Source organism: Sebastes fasciatus, chromosome 1 (assembly GCF_043250625.1).
Source record: "Sebastes fasciatus isolate fSebFas1 chromosome 1, fSebFas1.pri, whole genome shotgun sequence".
NCBI lineage: Eukaryota > Metazoa > Chordata > Actinopteri > Perciformes > Sebastidae > Sebastes > Sebastes fasciatus.
In genome coordinates, this window is record NC_133795.1 from 41,297,951 (window position 1) to 41,317,783 (window position 19,833).

Consider the following 19,833-nt stretch of genomic DNA (forward strand, 5'->3'; position numbering starts at 1 on the left):
ACAGTCCGTATTCAGAAATTGTGCGTTTGAAACAAACCGTTTCTGATTCCGATTTCTGTCCATTTGTGATGTCACAAATATACAATAATTAGACCATATCACGGTTTTAAATGTAAACATTCTAAATGTGTCCCAGTTTATTTCCTGTTGCAGTGTATGTTAATTACATCAGCTGACAGGAAGTAAACATGGACCCAAACTGTTGCCTAGCAACGCAATTCTGTTGCAATTCCGTTGAAATGCACTAAAACGGAGCATTTCACACAGAGGGTAAATACAGGTATATTCAAACAGACAGTATGAGGAAAATAAAGTTTTTTTTGAACATTACAGCATGTTAACGTGTTCTAGTAGAAACACAAAATACAAGTATGAACCTGAAAATGAGCACGATATGGGACCTTTAAATCTACAGAACCCTCTTAAGGAATTAGGATGTCTAACAGGACTGAAGTTCTTTTAAGGCAGATTGACAATTTATATAATATTTTGAAATGTTATCTTAGAAGCTATTATGGTGTTTAGCAGCTTGTGTGGCCAAAGGAAATATAGTCAGAGGTCCAACCAAGTTCACGGGGTCACAGGGTTGGATGCTCTACCGACCAGGTTCTTGAAGTCTGTTAAACTGACCATCACCTTTGTTTAGAGAACTCCACTAGAAATAAATCCATGGCTTTTTTTATTTTATATATCTTGATCTATAAAAACTGGAGAAGGTGCATCAGTGATTGACTGGTTAAGGTGATAAATTCATATTTGAAATGCCAATAATATATCAGCTTGGAGCTGTTTGTTTGATCTTTTCTCTCTATAATACTTTAAAAAACTGCAAGATCAAACGTGGTCTGAAGTGAATGCACGGCTAGAGCTACAAAATCTGATCACATCCGAGAGAGACGAACCCTGAGCGGCCTCAGCTCTGCTTTATGGCTATAATATTTCCAATGGATGTTGTGTGTGCAGCGGGGAAGAGAGATGCAGCCAAGCTGTCTTCCCTCGGCTGTCAGAGGAATGATGGAGAGGCCAAGCAGGCTTTTGTCAGGAGATGGGGTGGTGGTGGCAGTGGTGGTGGTGGTGGTGGGGGGGGTTGCGGGCGGTATAGCAGCCATTTCCTGGTGGCTCTGTATTGGGAGGTGGGCAGCAGGCAGGCAGGGGGGGGGGGGGGGCGGCCTGTCTCTTGTGCGTTGCAGAGGATATGTCTCAGAGCTACAAGTTGACAGGGGATTGACAAAGTAGAGTGAACACTAGCTGGCCTAACACTCGCAGCTAGAAAAGCCTGAGCGCCGCCAACTTGAAGCCTCCCACTTGCTTCCAGCTAAATATATAGCAAGTGACAAATAATGGTCAATAGACTGCGCACTCGTGTGTGTTTGTATTTATGTCTGTCTGCATGTGTCTGTATGTGCATGGATGTTTGTCTTGAGGAGCAGAGACACTATCCGGTTATTGCTGTGTGTGTGTTTGAGTATTTTTTGGTTGCAGTTTGAGAGACGTTGCATCGTAGAGAGAACTGTCTGTCTGTTTAGTATGGAAGACCACAAGAGTCACAGAAATAGTGATGAAGCATTTAATTTATTAATAACTAATTGTACAATAAAAATAGGTATTAATACATTTGTTCACAAATTAATGTATTACTTAACTAAATTACAAAGTAATTAATTATTTTTACATTTTAATAGGCAGTAAAAATAATTATAAAATAATTTACAAATGAAATTTGAATAATCCATCAATAAATAGTTCAAATTAAAAAAGGATTTACAAAAACACCATTAAACAGTCAATATAAGTTAAAAACACATTATGAATTCAAGACCTAAAAAAAGAGTTTAAATAAGAGAAATAAAATAACTGAATTCACAAATTGAATTAAAAATATAGATTTTAATCAGGCATTTAAAAGGGCAACATCCTTTTCCATTATCATTTGCATTCCCCTGCTGCTTTTGCTAAACCCATTAGCTATTGGATTTACTGAGTTATTTAGTCTCTCCATTTAGCCTCTGCTTTTAATGTAAAACAAGGTCAAATAATGCAAATTAGCCACGTGGGATGTAACAGGCTCTCTGATTGGCTCTCACCTGGCATGTCATATGCAGACTACCAGGATGTTGGGAGGAGAGGAATCCCCCACAGGGAGATAACAAGACGTTCTGGTGTGTCTCTTGTATCACGGCCGCAGCCAGCTATGAGGTCCGGACCTTTGTAATTATTTCATAAGTCTAAGTTTTTACCGGCCATCTGACCCTGCCTGTTATTCGGGGAGCGCATGAGAGTGTGCTGTGTGCGTGTTCCAGGACTGGGCTCACTGGCCAATCACAACCAAGTTAAAGTTGTGCTTACATCACAGGCCCCGGCGTAGACTACTCTGTGTCTACTGTTGCGGCTGGATCGTAGCCCCCCCCCGCAAAATCACTCGTTTCACTATCACAATTTGATCAATTCAGTCCGATAACATTTGGAAAGTCTAGAAGAGCCACATGATTGAATTATTTTATCCCCATTCCAGTAAGCCTAGGGCAGGGGTCAGCAACCTTTACTATCAAAAGAGACATTTTAGGTAATGAAAAAGAAAAAGATCTGTCTGGAACCGCAAAACATTTGAGCATTGTGATGAAGGTAACACAGTTTATAATCTAAGTATATAGTATATAAATCTAATGCAGTGAGGGCCAAAGTGCAAATGTACTACGGAGTGTTAGGGCCACATTGAGGGAAAGAAATCTGAGATTTCCAGAATAAAGTCATAATATTACGAGAATAAAGTCATAACTTTAAGAGAAAGAAAGATAATAACACGTAAAATTACTACTTTATAATATTATGACTTTATTCTCATAACACTACGACTATTTTCTCTTAAACTTCTGACTTTATTCTCGTAATATTATGACTTTATTCTCTTTATACTTCATTTTCCTCAATGTGGCGCTAATACTCGTACCGTCGTACCATAGACCTATAACAATAATAAATAAAAATGAAAATGTAAACAAAAAAAAAAATAATTTCCATTTTTAAAAATCCACAAGGAGCTACTGGAGAGGAGCTAAAGAGCCGCATGTGGCTCCGGAGCCGCAGGTTGCTGACCCCTGCCCTAGGGCTAAACTGGAAGTTAGCCGGCTCAACTGCAATAGTCTCTGGTGCTCTGCCCGTAGAGCATACGTGTTTACATTCTGCAAAAATAGCGTAAGAAGTGTCTATACTGTACATATGTAATCATCCCTCATCCCACATAAAATAACAAATAACACATTTTTCTGTGGTGTGATAAACTCAGAACACATATTTATTTTTGCTTGAAAGATTTCTTTTTTTTTCAGAAAATAATGATATACAGTCCTCCACACTAGAATCAAGAAGCGGAGTCCGTACTTAAAGAAAAACAGACATTTAAAGCTGCTAAATATGGGACTGGGAGCAGCTAACAGTGCAAACAACGCCAAACACGGCGTCATCAGCTGTAACCGCTGTTTGAGAGCAGTGCAGAGTGGCGGCCATGAGCTGGCTAGCTCAAATGCACGAACATGCACTAAAAGCATGCGCGGTGTCAACAAAGCAAGGAGAAGCTCTGATTACAACACACACATAGGGAGCGTGACTTCATTCTCTGCTCAGGTAGACATTACTCCTATATGATAGTTGTTTGCTGCTATATTAATGCTCTGCATATTGAATTATGCACCGTTACGATAACTTGATTAAAAACAGAAAACAGAACAAAAGTATTGTAAGTAAACCAGCTAACATAGTACACATGCAACAAATGTGTCGAATGATGTCAATGAATGTGAAGGACAACTTTCATTTTTCCTTTTAAGTTATGATCTTACTAATCCTACATTAATACCACATGAAGGGGGCATTGAAACTACAGTGTGATGTATTTCTTGTTTGAATGTGAAAATGAAACACCTTTAAAGTAATTTATCACAGCTTTTGTTGAGATTATACTCTCCCATAATGATTTTTACCTTTAGAGATGATTTCTTTCAACAATTAAACTTGTTGCTATGAGAAGTGCATTACATTTGCACCCTGTCTCCATGTGAGAATGGATTGTCTACAGTCAAAACCTCCTTCAATCTGTAATCTTTGGAAGACATATCTGGATGATTCATTTTGTATAATCCAGTTCCATGCAGGGTTTCAATATCTCTATAAAGTATTAAAGTGTAGAGTAATCTATGGACTTTGACTCCTACTGAATTTATCAATCTTTTAAAAAATCAATCAGATGTCAGATGTCTTTGCTCTTCTTAGAGATTTTTGGGATTTAAATGATGTGTCCTGTCACACCTCAAAGGAATAGATTGATAGTTTGGCAAATTTGTTAATTAACATTCTTGCCAAGAGTTAGATGAGAAGATCAATACCACTCTCATGTCTGTCTGGTGAATATGAAGCCACCACCAGCAGCCAGCTATCTTATCACAACTATTGGAAAGGTGGGAACAGCTAGCCTGGCTCTGTCCCAGCACCTCTAATTAACAACTTCTATCTCATTTGTTTAATCTCTATAACAATTAATCGTTTTTTTTAACACTCTCTTTTTGCGTGGATTAAACAAACGTCTGACTCTCCGCAAGACCTCGAATGACCTTATTTCCCAAAATGTCAAACTTTCTATAAACGTAAATGTGACCACACCTCTGCCTCCGAGGGATGGAGGGTGACCTGAAGAAGTGCCCTCGAGATTAGTAACAGATTTAAGCTAGCTTCACATTAGCTTAGTGATGTGGTGATGTGGGACTTTGATGCTCTGACTTGCCTCTATGTTTGCTTTGTTCCACCTCCTTTAATGAAACGTGCCAGACCTTATTACTGTGGTAGTGCTGAGGCCTGTGAGCTTTTCAGATTATTCATCGCTTCACTGTCAGTACATCTCTAAGAAAAGGGAAGCCACCTTTAGTACATTCTAACTCTCACAGTGAGAGAGGAATAACTGGAAGCCATGCCCATAATTAATGCAAGGTATCATGGGGTTAGGAAAAAGGTGAATGGTTCTCATTTTAAAGCAGCAGTGGGTAGAAATGAAACAAATATCATTAAAAAAAGTTATTTTTATAAAACGGTTGCTATATCCTGACAGTAGTACATGAAACAGATAATCTGAAAAAAATCATGTTCCTCTGTGTCCTCCGGTGTTCCTAACGGCATCTGCAAGATTTCACAGACCGGAGGAAAACAAGCAGTAAGAGCTGATCTGAGGTCTGCTGTCCATCTGCCGTCTATGAGAGCCGGCTGTCAATCACTCGCCAACTCCGACCAAACGGTCAAACTAGGCAGCGCTGATCAAATATGAATCAATATTCTGTTACGTTAATGTCTATTTCTCTCCTCAAATGTTTTCAGAATCATCTTGTAGTGCACGGTTTAGCTGTAAAATGAGAAAGATTGTGACACGGCCGCCATTGTAAAATCTGGTGAAGGAACACCAAGTTCCGGTCACATGACCAGAGAATAGCCAATAGGAATGCTCTCTCAGTGAAATGACCTGTTATTGGTCAAAGTCTCCCGTCACGGGCTAGATGTTCTAAAGCCTGAAAACAGAGCCATGAGGAGGAGCAGAAGTCTAGTTATCTCTCAGAACACTTGAATTACAATATGCTGAACGGTTATTATGCAATTTTTACACAATGATGCCAAAAATATACTGACTACTGAAGCTTTAAAAGTGGCAATGGATTCCTTACCTACTGCTTTTAATTTATTGCAGGTATCACTTGTTAAATTAAAATTGGTGACTTTTACTTGCTCCCGCTCATCACCCACTGACTATATAGTCTTAACAGTAAATGGCACTCATCTAGATACAGAATACCCAGGCATCTGGCTTGATGACAAGTTGACCTTTGGTGTCATATCGATAGCCTTCTAAAAAAAAAAAACCAGGGCAAAGTTATTTTCGTTTGTTAGTGTTGGACTATGGTGATGTAATTTATATGCCTGCACCTTCATCCATGTAAAATAGAAATGGATATATTCTATCATGCTGCCTTGCGGTTTCATCATTGTAACATATATGAAATGGTTCAATGGACTTCACTGTGGAGATTTATGGAGAAAAACCCACATTTTGTTTTTCTTGCAAAAGCTTTACTTGGTAAATTGCCACAGTACATATCCAGTTTACTGACATTTTTCTCCAGTAGCTATAACAATCCTGTAGATCATGAGTCAAAATTCTCCTCTTGGTCCCAATCACCCAAACAGAGCTGGGTAAATCTGCCTTTTCCTTCCACGCACTGCAAGTTTAGAACAAGCTGAAAGGCATACTTAACTTGAAATCTTTACCCTCTCTCGGCATGTTAAAAAATAGTTCAAAATCTGTTTTTAAAAAGAACAATGTAGTTGCTTTTGACTAGTGCCATTATTTTACCTTGGTTTACTATAGCCTCTGATTCCTGTGTGTTTTGTGTCTGTTGTTGCGTCATTGTGATGTTTCCCTGTTTGTACTCGTATATGAAACTTTGCCGCCCGTCTTGACCAGCACTCCCTGCTATAAGAGATGTTGAATCTCAATGGGACCTTATAAAAAAATACAATACGTGAAAGAAAAAAACAAGAATTAAAGCTGCACTAAAGATAACGCTACGTTCCATGCAAGAATATTGACTCAATAATATACTTAACTGTGCATGGTGTTAGAAGTGAATGTCCTTGTTAGCACAACCAACATAGTTTGGACCGAATTGGGGGTTGAAATAGGAATATGACTCTTTTCGATGTCCCAGCTACACTTCTTTTTCGCACTGTCTCTTGTCATTCCTCCCTCTCTCTTTGTCCATTTCTCTCTCTTTCCCTTCTTCACATCTTCTACTTCCCCCATCTTCGGCTCTCTTCTCCTTGTTGTTTAACACTTGCCTGTCATCTCTTCCTTCTTCATGCTCCACACTTCCTCTCTGTCCTTAAATCACCTCCTCATCCTGCCTCCTCCCTCCTCCTCCTCCTCCTACTCCAGCGGTTCTATAACAGTACAGGGGTTTGACCTGAGTCGCCCCTCAGAGCATCCAGGCAGATTAAAAATCAGCTAAACCTTCAGTGTTCATGGTGGACTGAATTTAATTGCACACACACTGTATATCCACATCTGTCTTCCTATCCACTTCAACTCAATTCACTTCACTTTAGTTCAATTCAGTTCAGTGCACTTTAGTTCACGTCAATTCTATTGATTTTTAATTCACTTAAATTCTGCCCTGTTCCCTTTCATCTTGTTTCGGTTAAATTCATTTCAATTCAGTTCAGTGAACTTGAATTTGGTTCACTTTATTTGAGATCACTGAAATTAGTGCGCTTACGTTCACTGTACTTTAATTCTCTTCAATTCAGCTCAGTTCAGTTCAATGTGTTTCAGTTCACTTTGATTCAATGCAATTCCATTCATTTCATTTCACTATAATCAATTAGATTTCAGTTCAGGTCACTTCATTTTAATTCACTATAATTCAGCTCAGTTAATTTAACTCCATTTCACTTGGACAGAACCAAGATGGTGCTACGAATGGCAGCCTCGGTGTTGAGCTCTTTAGTACTTTTTTTTCTGTTTTTGTTTGTGTATTCAGTTTTCTGCTCTTCTTCTCTGGTCACGTTCACCAGGGGAGAAACTTTTAAACATCCGACAAGTGACTTCACCGTTTTTCATCCAACCAGACAATGTTGCAGAGCTTTTAGGTGGAGGAAATCTCTATGGGATTAGCAGGAGACGCAGACAAGGGAAACGAGTCGGAGCGCTTTGTTAAACTGCAATCCTGGACACAACCTGTTTCAGCTAATTTAAGTCACTTCAATTAATTTATTGAAAGTTCAATTATTTTAATTATGTTTATTCAATTTGGGTGTTTTCATTTCAGTTCAATTACTTTAATATCATCAATAATATTAAACCAAACCATAAAACCTTAAAACTCTACCCCTCTGAGCCCATGTTAGGGTTCTGATAAAACTTTGCTTTTGGCCTCTGAAGTTTCTTTGTGAACACATATGCCACATCCAGCAAATCATGTCCTGTATACATGTCCATGTGTTTCCTGTAATGATGTGAAACTAAACGACTGTAGCAATCCCCTTCACTCTCTTCACTCTTCCTTTCTCATTCTGCATTACATCTCTGCCTGTCCCTCTCGTCTCTGTTGACTGACAGCTGAGAGAGAGACAGCGAGACAGAGACAGAGTGAGAGAGAGAGAGAGACAGAGAGAGAGAGAGAGAGAGAGAGAGAGAGAGAGAGAGAGAGAGAGAGAGAGAGAGAGAGAGAGAGAGAGAGAGAGAGAGCTGGTGTTTTGGGGTCTGGGTGGAGGGGGTTCGGTAGTTTAGACTCTGATTTGCCTTTGTGGTGTCCTGGAGGCCAGGGAGCTGCTGGAGAGTGGGTCCAGTTCCCTCCATCCTTTACTTGGCCTCAGGTCTCATCAGTGCTGTTGTGGGGAATCTCATTTGTCACACACACAGGGAAATCCAACACACACACACACAGAATGCAGCTGCAGCTAGAGTGAGAGCTGCCACTTGCAGCGGCAGAGGTGGCGACAGCGGCAGATTGGTCAGGCCTGGTGATTTGTGACGACAGGCCGGTATGACTGGCAGCTACAGTAGAAGCAGTCCAGCTACAGCTAGCAACACTACACTTCTGTTACCAGCACAGGGAGCAGTGACGAGACCAAAGCCACCAACCTAAACCAGGGTCAATACTGGCATTTCATTAACAAGACTCAAAGTGTTAAGGCCTGCTATAGGTCATATTACACCACACAATATCATGTGATGGATGGAATAAACAACTCACTATGCTTTTCCTGAGGGTGGCCCTAAAGGAAAGCCCACAGGCTTAACATGTTAACATGTTGGACCCAACTCGTTAAATACAGACGCCTGGTCAGTGGTCCTATGCTTCAAACTATGACTCTCTAGGTACGCATCTAGCATCAGTTTTGGACGAGTCAGGGATGGCATGCCAGTTTCTGTTCATTTCATGCATGTATAGTCTTTTCCAAATAAGTGTTCACAGGAAACGTACAGTTTTCCCTCATTGCATAATTACATAATTACATAATTACAGTCTCCTCTTTACTTAGTTTTTAGGTTTAGTTACGCAACAAAATTACTCGGTTAGGTTTAGGAAAAGATTGTGGTTTGGCTTAAAATAACTGTTTGTTACGTAAAATAACCCTCTCATTCGTAAAACAAACAGAATGTATGTCAGCCTTTCACATTAGATTCAATGTTATAAGGAGACAATTTTCAGAACAATACAAACATTCAGGCTCCCTCATGTGGCTCAAAGATACAGCAGCGTATTGCTGCCATACCAGAAAAACAGATCAGTATCACGTTATGACAAGATATTTTGACGTTATTATGACATAACAAAAAACCTTTCTTGTAATAACGATACACAATTTATCTTGTTATAACTTGAAACTTTTCATGTAAAACGTGATAACTTATTCTTACAACATAAAATGTTTCAACTTATAACGTGATAATTTAGAATATTGTTATAACGCAGTCATTTAAAAACTCTGATGAATATGTGTAGTTTGAGATACTGACATATCATAACTGTTGGATGGTTTGCCATGACATTTGGTACACACATTCCTGTTCACATATTTTCATATTTTTCACAAGTAGATTTCACTTTTCGATAAATAAAGAAGCAACAAATGAACCTACCTAAATACACATATTGTACATATTAACACTGACGTTGAATGCATTTCCAGTTTCTTTCAGATTTGCAAATGATACCAGTATTATGCTCATGCCAAACCTGAAAGCAGAAATGTGAAACAATTTGTTAACAGGTAGTGTTTAGCAGTAACGCCAAGTGTGGGGATAGCAGGATATAATGAACCCCCTCGAAACGTGTAACACGGGTGTTTTGATGAAAATCAAATGTATTAATGCAGTCTTCATTGCTAATTATTTAAAGATGCAACATCTAAATTAAAATGTGCTGCAACTAATTAATTGATGTTGCACTGCTTTATTATCATTATTAATATGGTTATCCTGGTTTTTGGAGGAGAGCTTTTATGTCCTATGGCGTGTCTATATGTAGTCAGATATGCAGCAAAAATAACGATATTGTAACAAAAAATGAGTGTTGCAATGACAAAATGTCTTTGAAAGAAAATTGGTAACCCTTTTTTCAATACTGAGTTTTTCAGAAACAGTCAGTGTGGACTAAACTGTGGATCACTTTTCATTGCTTTGACACAAAATGCATTCAGTGACCATATCTTTAAAAAATGAATGAACTGTTTTCTCACTGAAACTCAACCACCACCCAAACTCTACGTGTTCACGCTTCAACTCACGTTAAAAGTAAAACACAACACAAAACTACTGTAAATCAGATTAAAATTCTGCAATGCGCTACATTCTGCTGCATCTGAAAAGGAAAATAAAATTCTAAACTCCCCATTAAAACATATAATAAATTACTTAATTACCTACTTTGATACTAAAATTGTTTTGTTGGATTGGCGTTATTTTGTTTTTATTTTTATTTTTTTATACTACTTAATTTATTTTTATTTTATTTTATTTATGTTTTTTTTTTGCACATGTGAATATTGCATGTGTTTTATTATTTCATGTGTCTAGTGTGTTTCTAATTTTGGTGTCATTGCTGCCTTAAGTCTTATAACTATTAGTGTTATATTGGTTATTTCCTTTATTGTCGGGGTTGGGAGGGAAGAATGGATGAAAAATAGAAGACTACTTATTTGCTTTGTAATTTATATGCCTTGCAATGTTCTTCCAATTAAAAAAAACAAAAAAACAAAAAAACATATAATAATGAGTGTGTGGAATTACTTTAGTTTAATTTTTTGCACTTGGAATTATTGTCTTCTGTGAGGGAGCACAATCAATGCAAAAAAAGGAAGTGTCCTTTTTGCTATTTCTGCTAAATAAATAAATAAATAAATAGATAAATAAATAAAAGATACTTCAAAGACAATAGTGATACATATTGTACTACTGTTCCTGTTGTTTCAGGTTGTTGTGTAGTGATGGTGTTACTGTTGGGAGACAGATGTTGTCAGTGTTCTAACTGACCAACATATGAATGCACACAGTATTTAATGAATTCCTCTCTCTGTGATTGGTGCAGGTGAGTCAGTACACCTTTGCCATGTGCAGCTACCGAGAGAAGAAGGCCGAGCCGGTGGAGCTCCTCCAACTGGATGGCTACACTGTGGACTACACTGACCCCCAGCCAGGTAACTGCAGCCATATCAAACTCCTGCGCGGTGCATTCCAACAAGCACTGCCAACAGATAACAAGGGTCCCAATTTGAAGTGCAAATGTATTGTTAAAGCCCCTGCTGCCTGATTAGATTTCTTCCCAGGACTGTGAGGGTGTGTACATTGCAAACTGTGCATGGTTGACATCTCCATCACCATTCTGCTATCTTTATTGCACCTGTTAAGGTGGGACAACAAGTGTAACTCCAGCCAGCTTCAATATGACTAGAAGTCTAATCGGAGTATCAAAAACACCTGTGTTGGTGTGCAAGGCATTCAACAGGAGTTATATGAGCTCTGCTACAATACAACCATATAAATTACCATGGCATACTGAACACTGGTGGTATAAATGAAAGGGGTTCCAACCCGTTCCCATCCCAACTTGTCACATACTGACGCTTTGTCAGGACCCCTTGGTGTCACTAGCGCGTCAAACTATCACACGCCATTACAGTCGCAGTAACCACGTGGTTAACGTCGTCAATTAAAACAAGGTTTAGGCAACAATAACACTGAGTTAGTTAGTTAGTTAGTTAGGTTTAGGAAAAAAACACGGTTTGGGTTCAAATTAGTTTGTAAAGTGAAACGTTGTGAACACAAAGACAAACAACACGTCACAGGGGACATGAAGAGCACTCTCCTGGGTGAAAGTCCTGTGTTTGTTGCACTTCTCAGTATGAAACTGATCCACCAACAAGGAAGTGAATAAAAATGTCCAATTGCCTTCCCATCCCTCTTTATTTATGATCCATGTAACCCTGTTGATCTTTCCTTGAGTTTGTATGAGAGGTCTTCAGCTTGTGACTGTAACTCATGACTTCCTGTGGCTATGTCATAAAAAAGAAATACTGTACAATTTATGCACGTGAAACGGTGGACCCACTATTACTAGAAACCTTTAAAAGGTTACAAACAGGAATGTGTGATCCTGTTCACGCGTAAGTCAACAATTTCTTCTCCCTTTGTCAATCCTTCAGGTCTAGATGGTGGTCGGACGTTCTTCAACGCTGTGAAAGAGGGCGACACTGTGATCTTCGCCAGTGATGACGAGCAGGACCGGATCCTATGGGTGCAGGCCATGTACCGAGCCACCGGCCAGTCACACAAGCCTGTTCCTCCCACCCAGGTCCAGAAACTCAACTCGAGGGGGGGCACAGCACCGCAGCTCGACGCACCCATATCTCAGTTCTGTAAGTTATTCAACTCTCAGATTCTTATTTATCTTTTAGTTCTCACACGACGCAAATGCATCTCCCCAAATAAGATGCCATTGTCTAGTTTTTTTTTTCCGCTAACTTGATGATGTAGCATCCGTAAGTTGGTCTAATCACTATTTTTTAGGGAAAAAAAATATATATGTATTTCTTTCTATCTATCTTTCTGCTGGCATGTGCCAGAGTATTTGCAAATGGCACAACACCTGCCATTATATAGTGTTTAGCGGCGTTATCTATGTTAATAATAATGAAAAGAAAATGCCCACACGCCTCCAATTTACTATCAAGTGTGATTCATCATTCAGCACAACTGGGTAAGAGCAGATTTAGATGGTTAAAAATGTTTGGTGCATCTGGAGTTGTCTTCTATTTGTTCTCTTAACAAAAACTTAAGAGAAAATATAAGAGAATTTTAAGAGAATGTTGCTGCATGAGGACAATTGATTTTTTAAACTCATTGTAGGAAATGGGTTACTCTTGTCTATTGCAGCCCAATTTTATGTTTTGACATGAAGATCATTCCTATTGTAGCCTCTGAAGCCTGCTATGATTGTTAGAAATCTAAATCTGAATGCCAGTTTGCTGACGATATACAACTCTATAGTTTAGGGCCTTCTGTTCATCTCTCACAGCTTCTCGCTCTTTCTTCTTGTGCTCCTACTGCACAGTTGTCCTCGCATTTCTTTACATATCAGCCAATGATGTTCTTAGTTTGTCCTCTTCCTGGTCATGTACTGTACATGTTTTCAACTGTTACTCTTTCTCTGTGTGCTGCTTCGCTCTTCGTTGTAGAACTGCCGTTAGTGTTTAAAGTGTTGGTGGCTTTGCTGTGTGTCTTTATGTTTCTCTGTTTGTTCCTTCTTCCTTTTCATCTTCTTCTTCTAAACCCTGACCCTGCTATCTTGTAGCTGGATTAAAGGGTAAGTGCTTTCCTCCCCTTTTCTTTGACTTCCCTCCTTTTGTTGTCCATCGCTCTTCCTCCTTTGATAACTTTCTGGTTGTTGTTTCTGCGGGAGGACAGAAAAACGAGACATACTAACATGCATGCATAGATGATTTGCTTTGGCTGTGCATCTGTTTGCATATATCTGCCATCTCTACAGCAGGGCTCAACTATTCATGTATCATGGATCAGCCGACAAAAGCGCTACATTGTAGGTCAGGGTTAAGTTTTATAAATGTGTTTTTTTTCTTTCATGAAGACTTCATGTTTGCGATTGCTGCAAAGCTATAGCATGTTTATTTTTTAACAGAATGTGTAATGCCATATCACCGCCATGAGAGAAAATACCCACAAGTCTGCCCTCATTTAGGATAAGACTATACCATTTTGGAAATGTGGTATATTTTTATTTATGGGAAAGGTGTTTCTTTAATTGTTTTGCTTGCTCTGCAAATCATTATATATTTTCTTTTAGCAATTTCAATTAGGGATGTCACAATACCAGAAATTTAGCAGTCAATACAAATACCAGTGAAATCCACGATTCTTGATACCAATTCAGTACCATGGTAAAACACAATGAATCCCATGATACTGTTTTTTGTTAAGAAGTTAAACAGGTCATTATTCCCTCTCTATTATCTATATTTTATTTTATATTTGCTGCAAAAACATCTCCTTCAGAAATGATTTTAAAGCTCCTCTCCACTCCAGCTGTGATGTCACCACTCTAAAGGAGCGCAACACACACCCATTATGAACTCTGAAAAAAACTTCTGAAAAAAGCATAAAACGTAAACTGTAATAATTCAAAAACTGTTAAAGATATCAAACAGCTGACTGACAGTTTAGTAGTTCAATGTCTTATAATCCATTTCAAGTTTAAATGATGTCTGTAGCTCAAAGTATGTGGCAGGAGTTGAAGTTCAAAGTGCAGTAAGTTAAATAGGATTTGAAGATTATTTCCATAGACTTCCATTGTAAAAAAAATGTTGGACAAAGTTTAACATTTTAAAAAGTATAAAAGGTATAAAAGAAGTTGTATACAAGCAGGAATGAAGTAGTAAAAAAAAAAAATATGGAAGAAATAGGAGAAGAAGAAGAAGAAGAAGAAGAAGAAGAAGAAGAAGAAGAAGAAGAAGAAGAAGAAGAAGTTGAAGAATAAAGATTTGGATAACAATATGCAGAATAGTCTTCTATAAAGTAGTATTAGGGTGGAATAAACCTTTAAATAGGAGCACATTATGACCGGGGATGTGATTTGAAAGAGTTAAAAAAGCATTTTTCATTTCATCTCGACTTTAAGGTACTCATTTTTTTAGTTCAAGTTGGACTGAAACGTGGCCTGGTGTATGTGAATGTATCCATGTTTCATGTTAGCCAGACATCAACCTATGACACCTATGTATATGAAGGTAGTCTCAAATTGCTTCATTTAGTTGTAGGAGACTGTAAAAACCCTGTGCCTAGAGCAACCTGTTGTCAACTAACTCCAATGTAAACCCATCTGCGTCAGCAATTGACGTAGTATAAAGAACGAGAAAGTCTAGTGGGAGTTACCTAAGATTTGTAACTTACGTACTTGGCTAACGCCAGTTACGTAACTGTGCCTTCCCTTTGAAGACGGAAGTTTATTTTGAAAAGACACTATGCGCGGACTAACAAGCGGAAACTTACATGCCGTCCCTGACACATCCAAAACTCATGCTACAGGGGTACCTACTTAGAGCATTATAGTTTGAAGCTATGTCACTGACCAAGCAGCGGTATTTGACAAATTGGGAGTGAGAATGTGTTGGCTGGAAGGCATACACTTATATGTCAATTACAAAAAAAAAAAAAAACTTTCAAGAAGATTTCAATGAACTTAAAGAGAAATGAGTGCAGTCCAACACACCCGATAAATGAAAAACTGCTCCCTGCGTGCAGTTGTGTAGGTGAATTTACTGAGTGAGCTGTTTTTGACACAACCACTGGAGTCCCACTGAGTCCCAGCAGCTGGTAATTACCAAGTTAAAAGTGCCAGGCAATGAATAATACAGTGTGGTCGCCGCACAATTAAATCAGGCAGCAATCAGTCAATGTTACCAAATAACTGCTTGTCAGTTCACACCTGGATCAGCGCAATGAATAATATAACATCATGTCACCCCCACCCACCTAACCCCCCGACTCAAATCAAAATAGACTACATTAAAACATTGTAACAACAAAGATGGAATTGAGAGTTTTGTTTTCAGCTGCTGCAGAGGTGTAATTGATCTTCACAGTTTACTCTTTTTCTTGTTATCATGACTTTGTTTTGACATATTTTAGTGCCGTAAAATGAGATTATAATTATACTGTAGCCTGAGTGAAATTAACAATTTAGAGGCTTTTTGTTCTCTCCAGGTTAGTTTTCAAATTCTTTCCTCATCTATCGCACTTTTTTTTATCAACACATTCACATGGACTGAATGCATGGAGAATGCTAAATCTAATGTATCCTGGTTTTCCTAAAATGTATATGTACAGTGTTAAATGTTTCCGTAGTCCTTAAACCACAACACTGAGAACAAATTATATTCATATCCAATTCATTTGCACTATCTAATATGTTGTAGAGGTGCTGTAATGATGCCTGGATTTCCTTCATTTTACTGAACTTACTGTATCTGCAAAATGTTCACTACTAACATACTTTATTAGATTAGAACTAAAGCTCAATTAAGATTTTCGTGGTTCTGTTTAGACTACTCAAAATGCTTGGTGCAGAGAAATATGCTAGTCTTGGGTCAACAGTGAAAGACACTCGCTTGAAAGACAGGATGTGAAATTGTACTCTCTGGTTTCTTCCACCTCTTAACCATTACTTTTTCCTACAATAAAATACACTTTGAATGCCATACTAACTGTATGGCATGTAAACCAAATATTGCAGATGAACATAAGAGCATAATGTATTCTCTTGAACATACTGCATATATCCAAAGAAAATTAGTCTATAGCAGCAATTGGTAGAAAACAATTCCTCAAATGTATAGAAATCATAGATTTTTTTTCAATTTTTAATTTTTATTTATTTATGTGGCTCAGGACCACGATCACATGGATGGCACAAACGGATCAAAATATAAAGAACAGCCCGAACATTGTTCGAAATACGTACCGCATGAAATCATGTGGTTTACCTGCAGGCGTGGCCATCAAGTTGTCCACTTTCAACTATAAGGCAAACATAATAATAATAATCATTTAGATAAGTTAGATCTGTTATATTTGTTTTCATCTCTTAACTTTACAAAAGAAAGAAAATGGCACGAAGCCTTTTTGTTGTCAGACGACTGTATGTCTACGTGAAAGTGATTTGCCTTGGTTAACGTTAACAGGTGGCATTTGTGATTCTGTATTCATATACATGTGGTGTTTAAGTCATCATATACAGTATACTCATATCATATATCTCATTAGATTGCATCCAGAAGACTTTGAAACTTGTTCGAAAAAAAGTTATTTTTTTATAAAACGGTCGCTATATCGTGACAGTAGTACATGAAACAGGTAACCTGAAAAAAATCAAGTGCCTCTGTGTCCTCCGGTGCTCCTAATGGCATCTGCAAGATGTCACAGACCGGAGGAAAACAAGCAGTAAGAGCTGATCTGAGGTCTGCTGTCCAGCTGCTGTCTATGAGAGCCGGCTGTCAATCACTTGTGAACTCCGACCAAACGGTCAAACTAGGCAGCGCTGATCAAATATGAATCAATATTTTGTTACATTAATGTCTATTTCTCTCCTCAAATGTTTTCAGAATCATCTTGTAGTGCACGGTTTAGCTGTAAAATGAAAAAGTTTATGACGCCGCCGCCATTGTGAAATCTGGTGAAGGAACGCCAAGTTCCGGTCACTCTTCATATTCATTCTGCTGCTCCTTCATACAAAGTTAAAGCAATAGTTTAGCTCCCAGTCATTTATCAAGCAGTTCTATGGAGCTATAACTATACGTAGAGCGATACAGTCCAGCTTCCAGCTTTTCAAGCAATGCAGCTCAGCATCCAATTTTCAGCAGCAACCGATTTCTTCATCATTCATTCATTTCTACATCAAAGCTGAGCTATAGGAGAAAATCCCAACTTCCTGTTGGTGTTTCAAAACTAAATACAGTCATGTTGAGTTTGAAAACTTCAGCTGTGAGAAGCTCTGACAGAATGAAGAAGTGTATCTTCATCATTAGGTGTGCGGTGGTGTGGTGTTAGACAGGTTAGGTGTTAGGGCATCAGTGTAGTGACAGAACGATCTAGATGTATTTCACGGTCAGTCCACCAAGAAAAAGCCAGCCACTTGCTAAATAGCGGCAAATGCTTTTTGACCATCAAACCCGGGACCAGCAGCGTGTCCAGTGCACCGGGAGACTCCTCTGGATCTATAAATGTATAGCAGCCATCAATCATTGTCAAGGCCGTCCTTCCCCAGCCCCAGACGGACAGGGGGTGACTAATGTCACTGCATGTTACTGTCCAGCCCTCCCGCCTCCACTCCCGCTCACTCACGTCAAACAGACCTGACAGGCCACCAGCTACAGACCAAAGGGACACCACAATGTCACCTTTTTAGATTTTTGGGGGGGAGGGTGGGGGGTGACTTGTTGAGGGGACACAATCAGCTCCCAGCATCCAACTCTTTGTTTTGTTTGTTGATTGACAGCTGGGGTGCCTTCGTTGGGCAGTGAAGAGGACTTTGGCTGACAAATCTCTTGATTGCAGCGAAGCTCTCGGTATAACCTTCATTCCCATCTGTCCCAGGTTTGTCCCGATTGACGGGACAGACTGTGTCCACACTCCCACTGTCTATTCAAGATCAAAGTTGAATTGACTCTATGACGAGCTGTGTAGTTATTGAAATATAATACCTCGCGGAGTGTGTTATTCTATTACTGTTTGGGCCAGAATGGATTATACCGCTTATATCACACCTTTCCAGCAATGAAAACATACAGTAAGCATTGTTTATTTATATTTTGGGAAACACACTCTTTTTGTTGTGTCTGAAATCACTTTCGTGTTCACTGACTCACTGCTCCCTCCCTGTGTGTCAAAATGTGTTTCTAAAACTTAAATTATTTTTCATTTAGATAATGTTTACATGGGGTATAATCATAAAGACAGGTTTAATCAAATTAACACAAATCAATCGCTGCTAGGACCAGATATCTAGGCAACCCTGTGTCCTACAAAATCACATTAATATGCAACTAAACTGCATTCTCAATTGCTTTTACGAGGGACATTTTTTCTCCCGGATTACAGTCACAACTTTAATAGTTTTAAACACGTGGTTAACGTTATAAATTTAAAAAAATGCATCAAAACCACTGTTAGTTTTAATAAATAAAATAAAATAAAATGAAAAAAAAATCATGGTTTGGCTTAAAATGATGACGGAATTGAAACACATTTTTTATCTGTTCAAAATGTACCTTTAAGGGAGATTTGTCAGGTATTTAATATTCTTTCTATTCCACATGAGAATGGGCAAATATGCTGCTTTATGCAAATGTATGTATATATATATATATATATATTTATATATATATATATATTATTGGAAATCAATTAACAACACAAAACAATGACAAATATTGTCCAGAAACCCTCACAGGGAATATAAAAAATATGTTCCAATCATAACATGGCAAATTGCAGCCCAACATGCAACAACAGCTGTCAGTGTGTCAGTGTGCTGACTTGACTATGACTTGCCCCCAAACTACATGTGATTATCATAAAGTGGGCATGTCTGTAAAGGGGAGACTCGTGGGTACCCATAGAACCTCTTTACATTCACTGATCTGGAGGTCAGAGGTCAAGGGACCCCTTTGAAAATAGCCATGGTAGTCTTTTCTCGCCAAAATTTAGTGCAAGTTTGGAGCGTTATTTAACCTCCTTTGCAACAAGCTAGTATGACATGGTTGGTACCAATGGATTCATTAGGTTTCATATTATATCAGCCTCTTCATTCTAGATTTAAAACTGAGCTTGCTACAGCCTAAAAATTGCAAGTTGCGTTAATGCGTTCAAGAAATTAGCACCGTTGAAACAAATTTGCGTTAACACGTTGTTATGGCGTTAACTAGCATTGTTCTTGTTTAAAGGCAGTCCATTTATCTGTAGGCTACAGCGACTCCAACATTTTGAGTCCACTGGGAAAATATCTCTGTTAAGCTCTCACTACAAAGTGCACAGACATGTGTAGAAGACAGTTTGTTTGTCTTCTTTTCTAGAGGTAGTCCCTACTATAAGAGATTGTTACGCCATCATGCTCTTAAAGCAAAATGTGTTTACAGCGTAAATCCACAAATATGTTGATTTCTGGTGATCGTGATGGCTTTCTTTCTTTTTGTCATCATTATTGTTTAAAAATGAAAAGTTATATGATT

General features: G+C 38.5%; 1 protein-coding gene across 2 annotated transcripts in view; it reads left to right on the top strand.

The window, feature by feature from the left end:
- Positions 1-19,833, top strand: part of cadpsa (Ca2+-dependent activator protein for secretion a) — a 199,583-nt gene that overhangs the window by 89,561 nt on the left and 90,189 nt on the right. For both annotated transcript variants that reach the window (XM_074648789.1, XM_074648797.1), the window contains exons 10-11: positions 11,124-11,232; positions 12,238-12,450. In XM_074648789.1, coding sequence (XP_074504890.1) covers positions 11,124-11,232; positions 12,238-12,450 — 322 coding nt within the window. The remainder of the gene's footprint in view (positions 1-11,123; positions 11,233-12,237; positions 12,451-19,833) is intronic.